Source organism: Jaculus jaculus, chromosome 5 (assembly GCF_020740685.1).
Source record: "Jaculus jaculus isolate mJacJac1 chromosome 5, mJacJac1.mat.Y.cur, whole genome shotgun sequence".
NCBI lineage: Eukaryota > Metazoa > Chordata > Mammalia > Rodentia > Dipodidae > Jaculus > Jaculus jaculus.
The window spans coordinates 9725304-9745067 of NC_059106.1; the positions used below are offsets into that span (position 1 = coordinate 9725304).

Consider the following 19764-nt stretch of genomic DNA (forward strand, 5'->3'; position numbering starts at 1 on the left):
CTTGGGTTGGAGGGTATTTTTGGAGGCCATTTGGGGCAGAAAACCCTCCTGTAATGTCCTGAAGTCACCACCATGTTATAGGCACATCATTCCATTTATTGTTCCCTTATTTTAAGACAGGGGGGGGGGAGGGAGAGGGAGGGAGGGAGGGAGGGAGGAAGAGGCAGGCAGAAAGAATGGAAACACCAGGACCTTCAGCCTGCTGCAGGAATTCCAGTTACTTGCACCCCCTTATGCACACATGCAACATTGCGTGCTTGTGTCAACCTGGCTACATGGGACCTGGAGATTTGAACATGAGTTCTTAGGCTTCTCAGGCAAGCACCTTAACCAGTGAGGCATTTCTGCAACTTTACTGTTCCCTTGTTGGATGTGGCCCAATTTGTTCATCCCTAGGGGGTGGGGGGCTGGTCACCAGTTACATGTCTTTTTATTGTTTTGTTTTAGAGGTAGGGTCTCACTCTGGCCCAGGCTGACCTGGAATTCACTATATAGTCTCAGGGTGGCCTCTAACTCTCAGAGATCCTCCTACCTGTGCCTCCCGAGGGCTGGCATTAAAGGCGTGCGCCACCACGCCCGGCTAGTTACACGTCTTGATGTGGGCGTAACTCTTCCTCCACAGATGCTGTTGCAAGGCTCAGGGGGTCAGCAACAGTACAGAGTACCCGGGGCAGGTGGGCGTCACATCTCGCGAGATGTGTTGAAATGGGCCCGGGCTGACGGCAGCCTCGGTTTTGCAGTGGTCGTGACCGACCTTCACGTCACCCTGCGAGGCAGGTCCTTGCACGTTCCTGGGACAGTAAGGGCACCGGGCACTCGCAGCACGCACGCAGGAGGTGGCTCCGGCCGGGCACAGACGCCCGACTCCGCGCCTGGAGCCCTCCGCTCCCGTCCGCGTGCACCCGACGCGCACAGAGAGCCCAGCACGGCCGCGCGCGCCGGCCCCAACCAGCGCGGAGGCGCGGCCACAGCGCAGGGGGCGGAGCCCAGGCGCAGGCCGGAAGTCCGCGCGCTGAGAGCGAGCGCGCCGGAGCGGGGACCGGAAGTGCGCGCGGCCGAAGGGAGCGCGCCTGCGGCTGAGCTGGGAAACGCCAGCCGGAAGTCAACCTTCCCGAGGGAGCGCCTCAGAAACGCTTCCGGCGTGTCCACGTCGGCCTTCGGCGCGTGCCCGGGATTCGTTCCTCCCGCGCTCTCCGGTGGCCGGCGCTGTCCCCTCGGCCGCACGACTTCGCGGGCGCGCGTGGAGCGCAGGCCCCGCCACCATGAGCAGCAGAGAAGGTGGCGTCCCCGACCGCGTTGGCGCCGAGGGGGAGGGTCGCGGCCTCGTGGGGCGCTGGGGGGTGGCCCCGGGGCTTCTCTGCTCCCCCTTCCCCCCGAGCCCTGGCGCTGTGCCGGTGCCCGAGGCGGGCTCTGCGGGTCAGGTCGGCCGGGGGAAGCCCGGGCCGGGGTCCGCCCGCCGGGGCCTGCGCGTTCCCAGCTCTGCGGGGGGCTAGGAAGGGTCCCTGCCCACAGCGCTTCTCTTCTTCGTAAGGACCGGGAGGGTTCAGGAAGAGGAAGCATGACAACTTCCCACATAGCCAGAGGAGAGACGGCAGAGACGTCAGTTCGTCTTCACCCGTCATGTTGGCCTTCAAATGTGAGTCTCCCATAGCGTTAGGTGGGCGGAGAGGGGGGACTGGGGACTCTAGAGACCTGTGTACGTGTGTGTGTCTCTGTGTGTGTCCATGCTGTTCGAAGGAAATAGCCCCCGGTAATTTTGCAGGTGGCGATGTGAAAATTAGCTTTCCTGGACTTTTTGTTTGTTTGTTTGTTTTCGAGGTAGGGTCTCACTCTAGCTCCGACTGACCGGGAATTCACTATGTAGTGACCCGGGTCATTAGTCTCAGGGTGGCCTCGAACTCATGATGATATTATCTCTGCCTCCCCAGTGCTGGGATTAAAGGCTTGAGCCACTACGCCCGGCTCCTGCACGTTTTATGATGGGTCTAGGTTTGTTCTGAAATCTGTGCTTCAAAGACCCTGATTTGTCATGACCTGTGATGCTAAACGATGTTAGTAAACGATTTCACACAGCGGTTAAATGTAACATATTGTACGTGCCACATATTTAACAATTGTTCTGTGACATTCTTTTCATTTATATAGCATGTTAGTCTTTTTTGTTTTTAATTGCAAGGAGAGAGTGAATGAGTTCGCGGATGCCAGGGCCTCTTGCCAGTACAAATGAACTTCAAACCCACGTGTCACTTTGTGCATCTGTCTTGTGGGTACTGGCGTCAGGCTTTGCAAGCAAGTGCCCTTAACTGCTGAGCCATCTCAGCTCTATGTTAGTTTTTTATTTTTTATTTTTTATGTTTATTTGGAAGCAGAGAGGAGATTGACAGAATGAATGGGCGTGTCAGGGCCTCCAGCACCAGCAACTGAACTCCAGATGCATGCGCCACTTTGTGCGTCTAGTTTTATGTGGGTACTGGGGAATCAAACCTGGTCACTAGGCTTTGCAAACATGCACCTTAACTGCTGAGCCATCTCTTCAGCCCATGTGTTACTTTTATTTACTAGAGTTTTGCAGACAGTCTGGAACTTTATTTTGAAGTATCATTTTGCACATTATGGGAACTCTCTTAGTAAACCTTGCACACATATAATCACACCCCCCCCCTTTTGTTTGTTTTTCAATGAATGGTCTCACCGTAGTCCAGGCTGATCTGGCATTCCCTGTGCAGTCTCAGAGTGGCCTCTAACTCATTGTGATCCTCCTACCTCTCCCTCTCTGGTGCTGAGATTAAAGCCCTGCGCCACCACGGCCAGCTCACATTCCCCCTTTCTTATCATATTAAGTTGGTTAAATTTATCCCCAACTCAAAACTATAAAACAATTCTTTTTCTGTCCCTTTATCTACTGTCTGGATGTTCCGTACAGTTCCTGTGATTCAGGAATCTGGGATGTGGTGCTAAGCTGGTTGCTTTTGATTTGCAGGAGGACTCGCAACTGTTGGCAGTTTAGTCCTGCCTGTAACCATCTCTCTGTCGTGTTGCCTAAGTGTCAGCATCTGTGGCCTCTGGCTTTCCCTAGAGCAAGGAGGAAACCACAATCTCTTTAAGTGCTAATCTCAGACATCACACATTGTTCACCACATCGTATATTTGTTAGAAGCAAGGCAATTCCTACTCAGGGGAAGGAATTAGTTTGCATTTTATAAAGAAAAATAACACAGTAGCTGCAGCAGACCTCATAGGTGTAAGAAAACCAGCTGTAATTGGGCCGTATCTATCTTTGAGGATAGGAACTGTTTTTCTTTTAATTTTACATTCATAACATCAGTCTGACAGTATAATAAATAATGAAATGCTAGACAAAAATTCAGGCCTAATCATTATTTTAATTTATTTTGGAGATAGCCTCTACCTGGCTAGTGCTATGATTACAGGTGTGTACTACCACACAGACCTGTGGCATTTATTTAAAGAAGTTTTTGCATAGTCATTTTAACACACTAGTTAGTGTTACCTTAAAATACTTTCCAAAAAACCTCAGTGATTCAGGACTTACGTGTTTTGTGCATCATTGCCATGTACAGAAAAATGCAGAGCATAGTGCTCAGGTGTTGTTCTGAGAGTCAGTGTCATGACCAGTGTTCTGCTTTGCCTTATGTGGAGGCGGGTGCCTGAGTCATTATGTGCATTTTTATATGCTTTGAAAGGTTTCGAGTGAAGAATGTGCATACTTATGGTCATAATAATGTGGTCTAGCGTTTCAACAGGAGTTGGATGCAAGACATGACAAATATGAGAGACTTGTGAAACTAAGTCGAGATATAACTGTTGAAAGTAAGAGGACAATTTTTCTTCTCCATAGGATTACAAGGTAGGCAGACGTTTTAAACCTTTGTTATTTTGATGCAATGTGTATATATTTTTATTTCAAGAGATGTTATCTGGCTATTAGGATATGTGGTGACTTTGTAAACATTGGTAGTAGAGAACATTAGAAATTACATTTTAAAATTATTTTTAAAACTAGAAAGGAAAAATATGCTGGGCATAGTAGCATATGCCTTTAATCCTAGCACTTGGGAAGCAGAGGTAGGAGGATCTCTTGAGTTCAAGGCTAGCCTGAGACTACATAGTAAATTCCAGGTCAGCCTGCGCTAGAGCGAGACTTTAAACTTGGGGAAAAAAAAAGAAAGAAAATTTCTTTCTTTTTGCCCAGCTAGGGATTTCATGCTCTCTTAAGATTATTTATTTTTTTATTATGTGTTAGATGATTTTTTTTTTTTTTTGATGTAAGGTCTCACTGTAGCCCAGGCTGCCCTGGAATTCACGATGTAGTCTCAGGGTGGCCTTGAACTCAGGGCGATCCTCCTACCTAAGTCTCCCAACTGCTGGGATTAAAGGAGTGCACCACCATGCCTGGCTCTGATTTTTTTTTAATTTACAAGAAAAGAGAGAAAATATGGGTGTACCAGGGCTTCTTGCCATTGTAAAAGAACTCCAAATGCATGTACCACTTAGTGCATCTGGCTTTACATGGGTACTGGGGCATCAAACCCAGGCCATCAGGCTTTGTAGGCAAGTGCATTTAATCTCTGACCCATCTCCCCAGCCCATGTGTTAATTGATTTTAGATGATTTCAGTAAGCATCTGGCTGTTGAAGATTGCTAATATCTATTATAATGTTTATATAGTGCTCCTGATATGGAAGAAATATTGGCTGAATCAGAAATTAAGTTGGATGGTGTCAGACAGAAAATATTACATGTAGCCCAAGAACTCTCAGGAGAAGACATGCATCAGTTCCATCGAGCCATTACTACAGGTAAGACCAAGGTTAAAATACTAAATTTTAATGTTAAGTAGTAAGTAGAATGCCAATGAATTTATTTTATCAACTGTAATCGACACCCTGTGAAATAATATTACTAACTTTTAAAAGCAGGGACTTGGGGGTGATGTCAAGACAATCCAAAAAACACTCAACTGACTTTATTTTCCTAACAGTGTAGTCATCATTGTTGATTGATTGTAATGAAGTAATTGAGAGCACAGGCCCCGTAGAATGAGCTTTCTCCTTGGGTCTATCAGGTATGTTCAGATGGGGCAATCCTAATTGTAAGTACAGGGACATCTCTGGTGGCTCTCAGTTTCTACTTTGGGAGGTTCATGAGATACTGCTTCCCGTACGCAGGTGAACCCAGCTTCTCTCAGTGTGGCTGCATTGAGATACTAGGATAGTACTGGGGTTATATGCACACAATAGTTCAGTGAACACTAGACCTTTGTGGTCATCAGTGTTTTCAGGTTAGTTACTAAACCTGCAGGTTTCTCAGGTCCCTCCTCATCCTTTTCTCCACATGCCCCCATCTACAGGAGATTTACTGTGTAATTCAGATCTGCCCTGGGATTTTTGTTTTGTGTTGTGTTGTGTTTTTTTTTCAAGGTAGGGTCTCACTCTAGCCCTGGCTGACCTGGAATTCCACTACGTAGTCCCAGGGTGGCCTTGAACTCACTGTGATCCTACCTCTGCCTCCTGAGTGCTAGGATGAAAGGATGATGCCTGGCTACCCTGGGATTTTATATACTGTCTGACTGAGGGGAAGTGGGGAGCAACTGAGCTCAAACGCTGACTTCTGAGTGGACTGGATCCAGAAGTGGCATCTCCAAGCCAGACATCTGGCAGGTCTTTGAGGATGCAGATCAGGAGCAGTGGCGTATGCACCACGAGCACTGAACAGCCATCGGAAACACTGCTCCCTCCCTGTAGCTGGCACAGTAGTTGTAACCATACCAGAGACAGGCCATAGCAGCAGACAGTCCCAGTGCAGTGGTTGGTGCAAGTGCAGTCTTGAGGAGGGTTGGATGACGGGTTAGTTCCCTTTCTAGAAAATCCTTGGTTGGAAGCAGCAGTGGGGGTTGCTTTACTACATCATAGTGAACAGAAATCCCATTCTATGGCTCCTTCAGAGTGGCCTCCTAACTTGAATGATACAGGCAAGAGTTTGAAAACTTTTCCAGAGCTTAACTTGTGAAAATTTATGGCAGTTTAATAAAACTCAACCACAGTGGTCCTCACTTTTGACTTTAGTACACGTTTAAGCAAGCACCTTTAACTGCTGAGCCATCTGTCCAGAAATTGGACTAGTGGAAGTTATTCCCAATGTCATAAGCTGCCAAGTGATGTCAGTGGTCTCTTCCCTTACAGATTGGTTTTAACTTACTAATGTTAGCATTAGATAAAACATAGTAAAGGCTGGGTGTGGTGGCACACACTTTTAATCCCAGTACTTGGGAGGCAGAAGTAGGAGGCTTGCTGAGAGTTTGAGGTCAGCCTGAGGCTACATATACATAGTGAATTACAGGTCAGCCTGGACTAGAGTGAGACTCTACCGCATGGGAAAAAAAAAGCCTTGAAAATCTTGCTTTCCCTACCAAGGTTTTCTTATAAATATAGAATCTCTGTTTTTAAATAGCACTTAATAGCTTCAAACATAGTGTCATATCTTTATAGATTATATTTTATTGAAGTTGTTCTCAACAAAGTGTATTTTTGTTGCTGTTTTTGTTCTTCAGGGAGGGTGTGCCACTGTAGCCCAGGCTGGCCTCAGACTTATGGTCTCCCTCCTACCTCAGCCTCCTCTGTACTGAGGTTATAGGTTTGAGACATCCTGACTTCTGTTTTTTATTTTTGAAGCAGGGTCTCATAGCCCAAGCTGGCCTTGAATGTGCTCTGTAGTGGAGGTTGCCCTTGAACTCCTAATCACCCTACCACCACTTCCAGCTGGTGTCTGTTGCATCCCATTGCCTGCTTTCTCTGGAAGAACTAGATACTCACACTATACTTAGGGATGCATATTTTTTGATTTTAGCTTAAATATAGGAGTAAAATTGGTAGAATTTATTGCATTTAAATAGATGATTCATGAAACATTTTGGGGATTTATTTTATTCACAAATTCATTTGTATATTCCATCCTGCAAGGCCTTTTCACTAGCCACTATAAGCATTAGAAAATCTACTTACACATTTTTGGGTTATAAGAACCTTAATTTTAGATTTGTTTTCCAGATAAATGTTTGGTATTCACTATTTGAACTGTCAAATGTGTGATGGTATTTTAGTCTAGTTTCTTCTTTCATTTCTGAACATTCTTTTTAAAATTTTTTTATATATTTAATTTTAATTTATTTATTTGGCAGATTGAGGGGTAGAGAGAGAGAGAAAATGGACATGCCAAGGCCTCTAGCCATTGCACAACAAACAGACGCATGTGCCCCCTTGTGCATTTGCCTTAACGTGGGTACTAGAGAGTTAAACTGGGACCCTTGAGCTTTGCAGGCAAGCTAGGCCGTCCCTCCAGCCCCTGAACATTCTTATTTTCTGAAATTCTGTTTGAAAAAGTTAACTTTTTTTTTTTTTTTTTTTTTGGGTTTTCAAGGTAGGGTCTTATTCTAGCTCAGGCTGACTTGGAATTCACTGTGTAGTCTCAGGGTGGCCTCGAACTCAACTGCAATCCTCTTACCTCTGCCTCCCTAGTGCTGGGATTAAAGACTTGTGCCACCATGCCAGGATAAAAGTTAACATTTTTGAGGTGGGATCTGTCAATGTGTCATATGTAGGGGCGTATTATTACTCATTTTTGAACATTTTTAGAAATTATTTTTATGTATTTATTTGAAAGGAAGAGAGAAGAGACAAAGAGAACTAGAGAGTAAGGGCACACCAGGGCTTCCTGCCACTGCATATGAACTCCAGATGCTTTCACCACTTTGTGCATCCGGCTTTGCATGGGTCCTGGGGAATCAACCAGGCCGGTCATTGGGCTTTACAAGCAAGTTCCTTTAACCATTGAGCCATCTCTCCAGACCAGCTTTTCACATATTGTATAAGTCAATCTCTGCTTTAATTTATCATGCTTTTATGGAATAAACAATCTTGTATTAGCAGTATAGTTTGTTAATACCCCAGCCCACTAGTAACCACTACTTTACTTTCTCTCTGAATTTTTCTATTACATGTCTCATATAGATAAGATCATATAATATTATAGCCTTTATGTCTGGTATCTTTTTATTGTTTTCATGGCAATCTCTTTTTTGGTTTTGATGTTTTGTGGTAGGGGCTCACTCTAGCCCCAGGCTGACCTGGAATTCCCTATGTAGTTTCAGGGTGGCCTTAAATTCATAGTGATCCTCCTACCTCTGCCTCCTGAGTGCTGGGATTAAAGACATGTGCCATCATGCTCAGCTAGTTAGCTTTTCTTTCTTTCCTTTTTTTTTTTTTTTTTTTTTTTACATTTTGGGTATTGTGAACAATACTGCCATTCACATAGGTCTGCACATCTTTATGTGAACATAAGCTTCTACTTCTCTGGGGCTTGTGGTGGAGCAGAATTGCTGAGTCATGTGGTAAACAGTTGTTTGTTGTTGTTTTTTTTTTAAACCGAAAAGCATTAAAATCCTGCAAAGAAAATTAATGTGAAACTTCACTTTATGGTGAATTTTGTCTTTCCTGTTTACCTTCATACATAGTTTTGGGGGAAGACATGGACTGAATATGTATGGTATAAGTATTATAAAAATAAGTAAAAATAATCAGAGGCCTTTAATTGGGCTTCCCTGTATACATTCTGATAGGGGATGAGGCGAAGAATGACAAATTACATAAAAGCCACCTCCAGGCTGCTCTTACTGGGAGCTAATGCTGTAAATAATTCCATTTGGACTTCATCCAAGACAGGAACATAGGGGAAGGCATTGTTTGGTGGAGCATGGCAGTGGGCTGAAAATTTTCACCTTGGGGATTATACACTGAAAATAACGGATGTCCTTTTCATCAAGTTGAAACATAACTTGTTTAAACATCCTTTTACCTACATGTGACCCAAAGTGCTTTTTTAGTGTTTGGGGCTACATGTCCTTGAACTCTGTTGAGTTCAAAAGCATACACCCTACTTTGTTTTCTCTTTTCCTTTCTCTCTACAGTCCCTTTCTTTTTTTTTTAAGTTGATTTTTTGTTGTTGTTTGTTTATTTATTTGGTTTTTTGAGGTAGGGTCTCACTCTAGCTCAGGCTGACCTGTAATTCACTGTTGTCTTGGGGTGACCTTGAACTCAACAGTGATTTTCCTACCTCTGCCTCCTGAGTGCTGGGATTAAAGGCTTGTGCCACCACGCCTTTTTGTTGTTGTTTGTTTTTTGAGGGTTTCATTCTAGCTCAGGCTGACCTAGAATACACTATGTAGTCTCAAGGTGACCTTGACCTCAATGATGGTCCTCTTACCTCTTGTCTCCCGAGTGTTGGGATTAGAGAAAGGCTTGTGCCACCCTGCCCAGCATTTAAAGCTGATTTTTTTGTTTTGTTTTGTTTTTTGAGTCAGTGTTTCACTGTAGGCCAGGCTGACTTGGAATTCACTATGTAGTCTCAGGGTAGCCTTGAATTCATGGTGATCCTCCTACCTCTGCCCAAATGCTAGGATTAAAGGTGTGCGCCACCATACCTGGCTTAAAGCTGATTTTGTAAAATTTATTTATTAGTGTGAGAGAGAATGGGCACACCAGGACCATTAGCTACTGAAAATGAACTCCACATGCTTGTGCTGCTATGTTCATCCGGCTTAAGTGGGTACTGGGGAATTGAACCTTGGTCCTTTGGCTTTGCAGGCAGGTGCCTTTAACTACAGAGCTTTCTCCTCAGCTCCTCTTTTTTCCTGACATAGTCACATGTAGTCCAGGTTGGCCTTGAACTCACTTTGTAGTCAAGGATGACTTTGATCCTCCTGCCTGTACTTCCTAAGTGCTGGGATTTACAGGTGTGCTGGAGATTGAACCTAGGTCTTCGTGTACTAAGTAAGCCAGGCAAGCACTTTGAGACACGGTCTTATGCAGTTCAGGCTGACTTTATGTAGCTGAGGGTGACATTGAAGCCCTGAACCTCCTGTTCCACCTCCAAGTACTCAGATAACAGGCTTGCTCCGCAACACCTGGTTGTGATGTTTTTTTTTTTTCTTTCATCTTTCTTTCACTTTTTTTTTTTTTGATAGTATGTCTGTAGACCAGGTTGCCCTGAAACTCACTTTGAACCCGATCTGGCCTTGAACTGATAGCAGTTCATCCATTGTCCTGCGTCAACTTTCCAGGCACTAGGATAGTAGGAATGAACCACCATGCTACAGTTCTTTTTTTTTTTTTTTTTAAATTTATTTTTATTTACTTATTTGAGAGCAACAGACAGCGAAAGAAAGAGGCAGATAGAGAGAGAGAGAGAATGAGCGCGCCAGGGCCTCCAGCCCCTACAAACGAACTCCAGATGCGTGCGCCCCCTTGTGCATCTGGCTAACGTGGGTCCTAGGGAATCCAGCCTCGAACCGGGGTCCTTAGGCGTCACAGGCAAGCTCTTAACCGCTAAGCCATCTCTCTAGCCCCCAGTTTTTTTTTTTAACTTTAATTAGTTTATTTGATAGAGGATGTGGCAGGTAGAGAATGGGTGCACCAGGGCCTTCGGCTGCTGCAGATGAACTCCAGACACATGCACCACCTTGTGCATCTGGTTTATGTGGGTCCTGGGGAATCAAACCAGGGTCTTTTCTGCTGTGCAGAAGAGATATTTGAAAAGAAAATTGATGAGCTGGAACAGAAGCTCAACAAAAGTTGAGGGGGCTTTCTAACTATTAATGTTTAGGTTAGGAGAAGACATGACCTGCATACAAACCACACCGTCAGTGCAGTGCCTCAGCTGTTGCAAGTGTGCAGTTCCCTGCATTTCGTGTCTTCACTGTGGTGCAGCCGCTGCCTGTGCATTCCTCACCTCCTCCTGCCTCCCAGGTTACACTCTGCCTGTTGTGCTTTGTACATTGCCATGAACACTGTCCTATTTATTGAATGTCTATTTGAGGAGTGGAGGTGCATGCACGTGTGAATGTGTGTTGTGAGTGAAGAAGCCAGAAACGACCTTGCAGTCATTCTTGGGCATCACCCTGTTGTTACTGTTTTGAGACAGGGTCTTCCATTAGCCTTGAACTCACTAAAGCCATTGAGCTTCAGGGATCCTCCTGACTCAGCCTGCTCAGTACTGGGATTTACAGGAGGCACCACCGTCCTCAGCTTTTTTTGTTGTTGTTTGTGGAGGTAGGATCTCACTCTAGTGCAGGCTGACCTGGGATTCGCTATGTAGCCTCAGGGTGGCCTTGAACTCAAAGTAATCCACCTACCTCTGCCTCGTGAGTGCTGGGGTTAAAGGCGTGTACCACCTCGCCTGGCTATACACCCAGCTTTTTAAAAAATTAATTAATTTTTTAATAACACTTCCATGATTGTAAACAATATCCCATGGTAATGCCCTCCCTCCCCCCACTTTCCCCTTTGAAACTCCATTCTCCATCATATTCCCTCCCCCCTCTCAATCAGTCTTTTATTTTGATGTCATGATCTTTTCCTTCTCTTATAAGGGTTTTGTGTAGGTAGTGTCAGGCACTGCAAGGTCATGGATATCCAGGCCATTTTGTGTTTAGCGGAGCACATTGTAAGGAGTCCTAGCCTTCCTTTGGCTCTTACATTCTTTCCACCATCTCTTCTGCAATGGACCCTTGGAAGATGTGATAGAAATATTAAAGTGCTAAGCACTCTTGTCACTTCTTCCCAGCGCTGTGATGCTTTCTGAGTCATCCCAAAGTCACTGCCATCTGAAAAGAGAAGATTTTCTACGAAAAGTGAGGGTAGCATTAATATATGACACCCAGCTTTTTTAAATGTGGGTTCTGGAGACTCCAGCCTCAGGTCCTCATTTGTAAAGAAGCACTTTGCTGATTGAGCTGTCTCCCAGTCCCAGAAACAATTTTTATTCACTATATAATTGCTTTACAAAATGAAAGTCCCTCATTTCATCATGTGTCTATGTACCTGGTATGTACAAGGTCTACATTAGTGCAAGGACAATTGTTGCATGGGGCATACCATCCAGCTCTGACAGTGGGGGCTTGTTGACATACTTGAAGTGTGTATTCCCCACCTTAGCTCACAGAATCTTGAGTAGGCTCCTACTTGTGTTGTGTGAGATGATGTTCACTTTCAAGTATTTTATCATGGCACCATGCACTAGCTTAGTAACTCTCTCTCTTGTGTTTTCAGGGCTCCAGGAGTATGTGGAGGCTGTTTCTTTTCAGCATTTCATCAAAACACGTTCACTAATCAGTATGGAAGAGATCAATAAACAATTGACATTTACAACAGAAGACAGTGGGAAAGAAAACAAAACTGTGAGAATTTAAAGCCATACTTCACGTTTACTATATAGTTTATATGACAACATAGTGACTAGTGGAGATTTACTGGTTTTCAGTGGTTGAGATGGGAATGTTTTTTGGGGGGATGGAGGTATGTACACATGTGTGAGGTTGTAGGCATGCAAGGCCACGCCCAGCTGTATTATTAGTAGGCGCTGCGTCATCAGACTCGGCCCTTCAGGCCCTTATGCTTGTATGGCAGGTGCTCCTGCGGAAACACCTCCCCAGTCCAGGACTGTTCTTGCTAAAGCATGGCTTCATGGATCACACCAAGAAAACGGTTTTTTTAAACAGGAGAACTGGGGATAGGTTAGGAGTATGTTGAGGGTAGTTGTACTCTTCTACCGAACACACAAGCAGTGAGCACCGACCTTTTTCCCTTTTCCTTAACCTTGTGAGATAGGAAGGAAACGACTTGTAGGGAGAAAGTATCCAAGCGCACCAGAGCTGGGATTTGAACCAGGCCTGTGCCCTTGACCTCAGCTTGTCTCGAGATGTATACGAGGGGTGCCTGGCATAGGTACTTACCTCCAACGGTTTTTGAAAAGGTGTGACTTACAAAGGTTTATTTAATTTATTTATTTAATTTATTTATTTATTCGAGGTAGGGTCTCACTCTAGACCAGGCTGACCTGGAATTCACTATGGAGTCTCAGGGTGGCCTTGAACACACAGCAGTCCTCTTACCTCTGCCTCCTGAGTGCTGGGATTAAAGGTGTGTACCACCACGCCCCACTTGGGGTTTTTTTGTTGTTATTTTTTGTTTTTTCTTTTTTGAGGTAGGGTCTCAGTCTAGCCCAGGCTGGAATTTACACTGTATTCTCAGGGTGGCCTCAAACTCATAGCACTCCTCCTACCTCTGTCTCATGAGTGCTAGGATTAAAGGTGTGTGCCACCATGCCTTGCTAAGGTTTTTAACTCAGTGGTGTTTACTCTTGACACCTTCATCATATACTCAAGCCATAATAGTTACATCTGAAATTTGTGTAGCTTCTTTGAACATAGGAAAAAAGTTTTGTAGCTTGACTTTGAAACCAAATGCTATTTTTATTTTCGTTCTGGATTTGAAAATAAAAAAATTCAGACAACAAGGAGGGCCATTTGGGATGTTTTGTCTTTTCTGAATACCAATTCATTTATTTATTTTTAAACTTTTATTTATATGAGAGAGAAAGAGACAGACATACGGAGAGAGAATGGATATGTCAGGGCCTCTAGCCACTGCAAACAAATTCCAGGTGCATGCACCACCTTGTGCATCTGGCTTATGTGGTTACTGGGTAATTGAACCTGGGTCCTTAGGTTTTGCAGGAAGTGCCTTAACTGCTAAGCCATCTCTTCAGCCCCCCAATTTATCTTAAGATAAACATTGAACAATATTTCTTCCCCTTATTTAAGCTCCACTGTAGGCAGGATATGGAAGATGCTGTTCTAGCTAAAGTTTTGTTGAATATAAATGAAAATGGTAATGTTGCAAAATAAGACTAATTTTGCATGACAACATGGTTTTTCAACTTTTCAAATTGTATGGCATTTATTAAGGAGGAAAGTCATTCTGAAGTCAAATTTCTTAACAGTTTTGCTCCATTTAATGATGATTACATTGTAGTGGGGTAAGCCTATTTGACTAACTTTTTATCAACAGTAGGGATAGCATACCTCCCATTCTGTTCTAGTTCTCTAAACCAAAGTGAAAATGACGGAAAATTGTTAAAACTACATTCATAAGTAGCTTTCCCTTTGGTGTTGAAAGTTCTGGAAATTTGATACTGAAAAGAATTTATTCCTAATTTGCTTTGTGAGAAGAGTTAGCAAATCCATTAATGTAAAAATAATTATGACAAATGTTTGTGTGTGTGTTCACATTTGTGGGTACATGTGTATTTAAGTGCCTATGGAGGCCTGTGGTCAGCCCTCCTTGATAATTCCCCCATCTTATTCCTGAGCCAGTCTCAGGTGAACCCAGGGCTTACTGTTTCAGCTAGTTTAGCCAGTTTGCCCCTGTGTCCAGTTTCCAGCTGCTGGGAGTACACACTGGCTGCCACCCCCACATGTCATTTACGTGAGTGCTGGGGATGTGAACTGCTATCCTCATGCTAATGCAGAAAGCACCAGATCCCTTCAGCCATCAATCACCCTAGCCCCCATGATAAGTTTTATTAGGACGGGGATGGAAACGCAGTAAGTGCTGTGTATCTGTGTAACACAGCATCTGATGTGTTATCATTGGAAAAGTATCAGAGTGATTGGATATTTCCCATTTCTGTTACTCACCACCTACCTGTCTTCTGTTGTTTCTTGGACCTCATTCCTTCTACTTTATGATACAGGCATTGGGCCACATGATCTGTAGTGTCTGAGCTGTTAACAAAGTGATCCTGGTAAAACCAAAACCCCCTTCTGCCTTCTTTGTTACTTCTCAGAGACTGCAATGCCTGTATGTTAAGTCCTGGTTCCTACGTGTAATATTCTGCTTGCTCTCTACTCTTAACCTGTACTATGCCTTACTTGGAAAAATTTCACTTTAAGAAATTCCTCAGTAGCTCCTCAACGTTCAACACAGTTCTTACCTGTAGACCTCTGCAGTTTCCACTGTTAAGTAGTCGGTAGTAGTTTAGGCATATTTTCCAGAAGGAACCTCAGGATGGTGGTGGAGATTGCTGCTAACATTCACTAGTGCTGCTTGTCGAGCTTTATCCAGGAATTTAGGAAGATCTCATTTTACCTATAAGTGATCTTTGAGGTAAGTGTGATGTCCCATTTTAAGAACAAAGAAGAAACTGAGTTTAGGCCATATACCTCATGAAGCAAGGTCCTGGCAGAGGTGGGACATGAGTCAAGGTCATGTGGCTATTAAATCGGGTTGTTTTGGTGGAGATAAGAGGTAATTAAGAGAGGCTGTGCTAGGTGCTTGGGCAAATGACTGAGTCCATGAAGTTTGGGTACATTGTCTACTGAAGATGAAGAACTTGAGGAGTGAGTGGGCCACAAGGGAGAGCACTTGAGGTCTGGAGTAGTGTTGGAAGAAGCTGCAGTAGTACCTGAAGGGTAACTAAGGACTGGCGAGAGACCTGCCGTGGAACAAACTACATGGTCATGATTACTGGGCTATGCTCATTTATTGTTTGCTTTGAAATTTTTATTCACTTATTTGCAAGCAGAAGGAAGAAAGAGAATGAAGAGAGAGTGAATGGGTAGACTAGGACCTCTTGCTACTTTAAACAGCCTCCAGATACATGCACCATTTTTTTATGCATCTGGCTTTATGCAAGTACTGGGGAATTGAACCTGGGGCATCAGGTGTTACATAAAAGTACCTTTAACTACTGAGCCATCTCTCCAGCCCCCCAGTTGCTGATTGTAAACTCAGTGGTACTCAGCTACAGATTGAAGGACTGACTGGGGTTTTAGCAATGTTTCAGGTTTCTGATTTTGTTGGACATATGTAGGAGATGTAGCAGGGAGTGCAGGGGCAGCAGTCAGGAGTGGAGGGGCAGCAGGAGGGGCAGCCGTCAGGAGTGGAGGGGCAGCAGTCAGGAGTGCAGGGGCAGCAGTCAGGAGTGGAGGGGCAGCAGTCAGGAGTGCAGGGGCAGCAGTCAGGAGTGGAGGGGCAGCAGTCAGGAGTGCAGGGGCAGCAGCAGGAACATGAGTCCTGATGGGTGTAGTGGTGGTTTCAGTGTAGAGTGTCCCTCATAGCCTCATGTGTTTTGAAGATTTTGTCCCCAACTGGAGGCATTTTGGGAGGTAGAGCCTTGCTGGAAGAAGTGTGTTTTTGGGCGGTGGGCTTTGGGGTGTTATAACCTAGCTTCCCTCTTATCATCACTCTCTTGTTGCTTTCTGGCAGCTGCTGTGGTAAGAAGTGATGTCCAGCCTCTGCTCTACTATCATTTTCCTGCCATTATGTAATTTCCCCTCAAGACTGTAAGCTGAAATAAGCCCTTTCCTCTCATCAGCTACTTTTGGTCAGGTGGTTTGTCCCAGGAATGAGAGGTAACTACAACAGTGGTGCAGAGTATGGGGAAGAGGCCAGCTGAAGGAGCATGGCAGGCTCATACACATGGAGGGCTTTATCATTGTTATTTGATGGTGATTGCTATGCAGTGAAGTCATTAGGCTTTAAGAATGTTTCTGGGGCTGGGGGAATGGCTTAGTGGTTAAGGCGTTGGCCTATGAAGCCTAAGGACCCACCCAGTTCAATTCCCCAAGACCCACGTAAGCCAGATGCACAAGGGGTGCATGCATCTGGAGTTTGTTTGCAGTGGCTGGAGGCCCTGGTGTGCTCATTTTCTCTCTGCCTCTTTCTCTGTCTCTCAAATAAATAAAATATTTTTTTTTTTTAAAAAGAATGTTTTTGTGTTTCAGTTGGAGTTGAATGTAGTTGTGTTAGGGTCTCGCTCTAGCCCAGGCTGACCTGAAATTCACTACATAGTCTCAGACTGGCCTTGAACTCATGGTGAAACTCCTACCTCTGCCTCCTGAGTGCTGGGATTAAAAGCATGCACCACCATGCCCAGTTTGTAGTTGGTTTTATAGTGGTCATATTTGATTATTCTAGTTTATTTAAGCCGCCTGGTCCCAGCTTCCTTCTCAGCACATGGGTGGATTCCTGTGTTATGTCCCAGATGGTTGTCAGCATAGTAGATATGCATCTCGTGGAAGAGGTGAATGTGCCTGGTCTGCCATTGACTGTATTTATAATAGCTGTGCGAGCTGTTGTGTCCACTTTTTCACAGTGTCTTCTCTTTGTGTGTGTGCGTTGCCTTCTGTTTTGTTTCTCACCAGCCCTCCTTGGATTCCCAGGATAAGCAGCTTGTCACTTGGAGACTGAAAATCACACCTGTTGATTACCTGCTGGGAGTGGCCGACCTAACAGGAGAACTGATGCGGATGTGCATTAACAGTGTGGGGAATGGGGACATTGACACCCCCTTTGAAGTGAGCCAGTTTTTACGCCAGGTTTATGATGGGTTCTCATTTATTGGCAACACTGGGCCATATGAGGTTTCAAAGAAGCTGTATACCTTGAAACAGAGTCTGGCCAAAGTGGAGAATGCTTGCTATGCCCTGAAAGTCCGGGGCTCAGAGATTCCCAAACACATGCTGGCAGATGTGTTCTCAGTTAAAACAGAAATGATTGATCAGGAAGAGGGCATTTCTTAGGCTTGGAGACAAAGTTATACCACCCCGCTATTCCCCTTGGAACTCCCAAGAGACCAGTTTGTGAGACTGTTATTTAGTGTTACTGCATTTGACTTTAGTGTGGCTTTTACGTAGACGTGTTTCCACTTATACTAGTTTGAAGCCATGTACAGGCTGTGTATAAATTTATCCAGATGATGTTTGTTATTCATGAAGGTTTGCATATATGCCTCAGTTGGTTAACGTTCATTTTTCTGTTATGTGAACGTGCTTCAGAAACCTCTGGGCTTGAGCTTCTTGTTTAAGTTCTTGGTAATACTGTGCCAAGCCTTCGAATTTGACTCAGTCTGTGAAATAAGGATTAAAATTTGGTAATCTCTCAGTATTTTTAAGTACAACTTTTGTTCATATTATAGTGAGAGCTCATGTAAAATTCTGGCCCGTTTTAGGCCACTCTGAATTTATAGCCTTCCATAAAAACTAACCCAAATGTTAGTTTCTCCACTTAGTTTCTGTTGTTTTTCACAGATCTGATGGGGATTGAAGCTCACATTGTATTATTTTCACCGGTCAGGTTGAGCTGGATTATGTGCTTGTTTGTATGTAAAGCTGGAAAGCTTTCAGTACTGACAAGTTAGCAGGGTTTTTGTTACTAGGCATGTTTGGAAGGTTTCCTGTTGTAGTATCTCTTAGAAATCATATTTAAACAAATACAATGATACTTTAAACACTAAGTTAATTCAAACTTGTATATTTGTCCATGGTGTTAATTGATAAAGTTGCCAAAGAAAATGTATCATATATAATTCAGCAATAAGACAGTTGTCAGCGCAGTTGCCAGGAGCACCGGTCGTCTCGAGCAGCCTTGTGATTGAAGTTGCCGCCTGAATCAGTCATAGATGATTGTGATGTGCAGCCGGCTTGAGCATGACCCTGCTGGCTGAACACCACACATTTCCTATTGGTCTTAGGAATTTTCAGAACCTAGATACTGGGTTTTATTTTTGGAAATATGTCTGGTTGTAATAGGGGCCGATTCTTTTAAAATGTACTTTTCTAAGAAATCTTACCTAAGGGAAATAAAATGGTGACATGCCTGCTAAGCTGGAGTGCTGGTTTGGTGGTGGGGATCGGTCTCCTTGCGCTGAGGCACTGCTTCCTTAGTTAGTCCCCTTGCAGTTTTTTTTTTTTTTTGTTTCTTCTACCAGTTCAAGTTAAATTGATAATGTTAAAAGTAAAATAAGGACGGATTGATGAATGTTTTACAGATACTCAAACAAGTTTTGAATAAACTATTAAAATACAGAAGTTAGTTTCATTATTTTGATCATACTGAGAAATAATGAAGTGATTGTGTACTTTTTGGTTGAAATGGGAAAGCCCAGGTAGACTAGGTTAGTAAGCTTTATGTTGTTAGAAGTGGAGACGCCTCATTGGTAAAGGTGCTTGTTTCACTAGTGTGATGACCTACATTCAGATTCCTAAAGCCACCTGTGGTTGGATTCCCCAGAACCCACATACAGCCAGATGCACAAAGCGGGGCATGTGTCTGGAGTTTGCAGCAGCAGGAGGCCATGCATACCCATTCTCCTCTTTCTCTCTCCCTCTTCTACTCAAATTTTTTCAAAATTTATTTTGTCTTAAAACAAGTCTTGAGCTAGGGAGGCTGTCCAGGGTGGTTTTCTGAGGAGCCCAGTGATACTGTCATCTACCCAGATCTGCCTCTGCTCTGTGGTCTCCATGTTCCTTCCCACTAGCTTCCTTATGATTGTTAGATGGTGACTGTTTGCAAGTGTCACAAAGACATTTTGAAGGGTGGAGTTCTTTGTTTAAAAAATGTTCAAAGCAGGGTGTGGTGGCGTACATCTTTAATCCTAGCACTTGGGATGCAGAGGTGGGAGGATTGCTGTGAGTTTGAGGCCATCCTAAGACTACATAGTCCAGGTCAGCCTGGGCTAGAGCAAGGCCCTACCTCAAATTCACCACCTCCCCAAAATTTATATAAGCTCCCAGAAAATCATCCTTCTCAGCTCATTGACCCAGACAGGCTCATGCCCTATCCCTCTAAGCTGGTTCCTGGAGAGGAACTTGATGTACTACCAATTGTTCAAGAGGAAGAGGACACAGAAAATCCTTTGGTCTTTGGGCCTACCCACCAGTGGTCAGCAGTGCCACCCAGTGCCATTGCTGCTGATGCGTTCCTTACTAGGCGGTGCGGCTCAGCAGGATGGGAAGAGTCCCAGAGTCCCGCGTTAAACTGCTTACGGTGGTAACGTGCATGTGCTCTGCAGGGTTGGGGTTTCTATTTGGAAGGTGGGTCGTACTCCTAGGCTGACCTAGAACTCGTT

The 19764-nt window shown here is 44.3% G+C and overlaps 1 protein-coding gene across 1 annotated transcript; it reads left to right on the forward strand.

The window, feature by feature from the left end:
* The first annotated feature begins 1128 nt into the window (after positions 1-1128).
* Tsnax (translin associated factor X) lies at positions 1129-18721 on the forward strand. Its single transcript, XM_045150089.1, has 6 exons — positions 1129-1278; positions 1532-1636; positions 3754-3868; positions 4690-4820; positions 12123-12250; positions 17060-18721. Exons 1-6 carry the CDS (start codon positions 1263-1265, stop codon positions 17435-17437), a joined length of 873 nt encoding a protein of 290 aa, XP_045006024.1. The 5' UTR covers positions 1129-1262; the 3' UTR covers positions 17438-18721.
* Positions 18722-19764: the final 1043 nt, after the last annotated feature.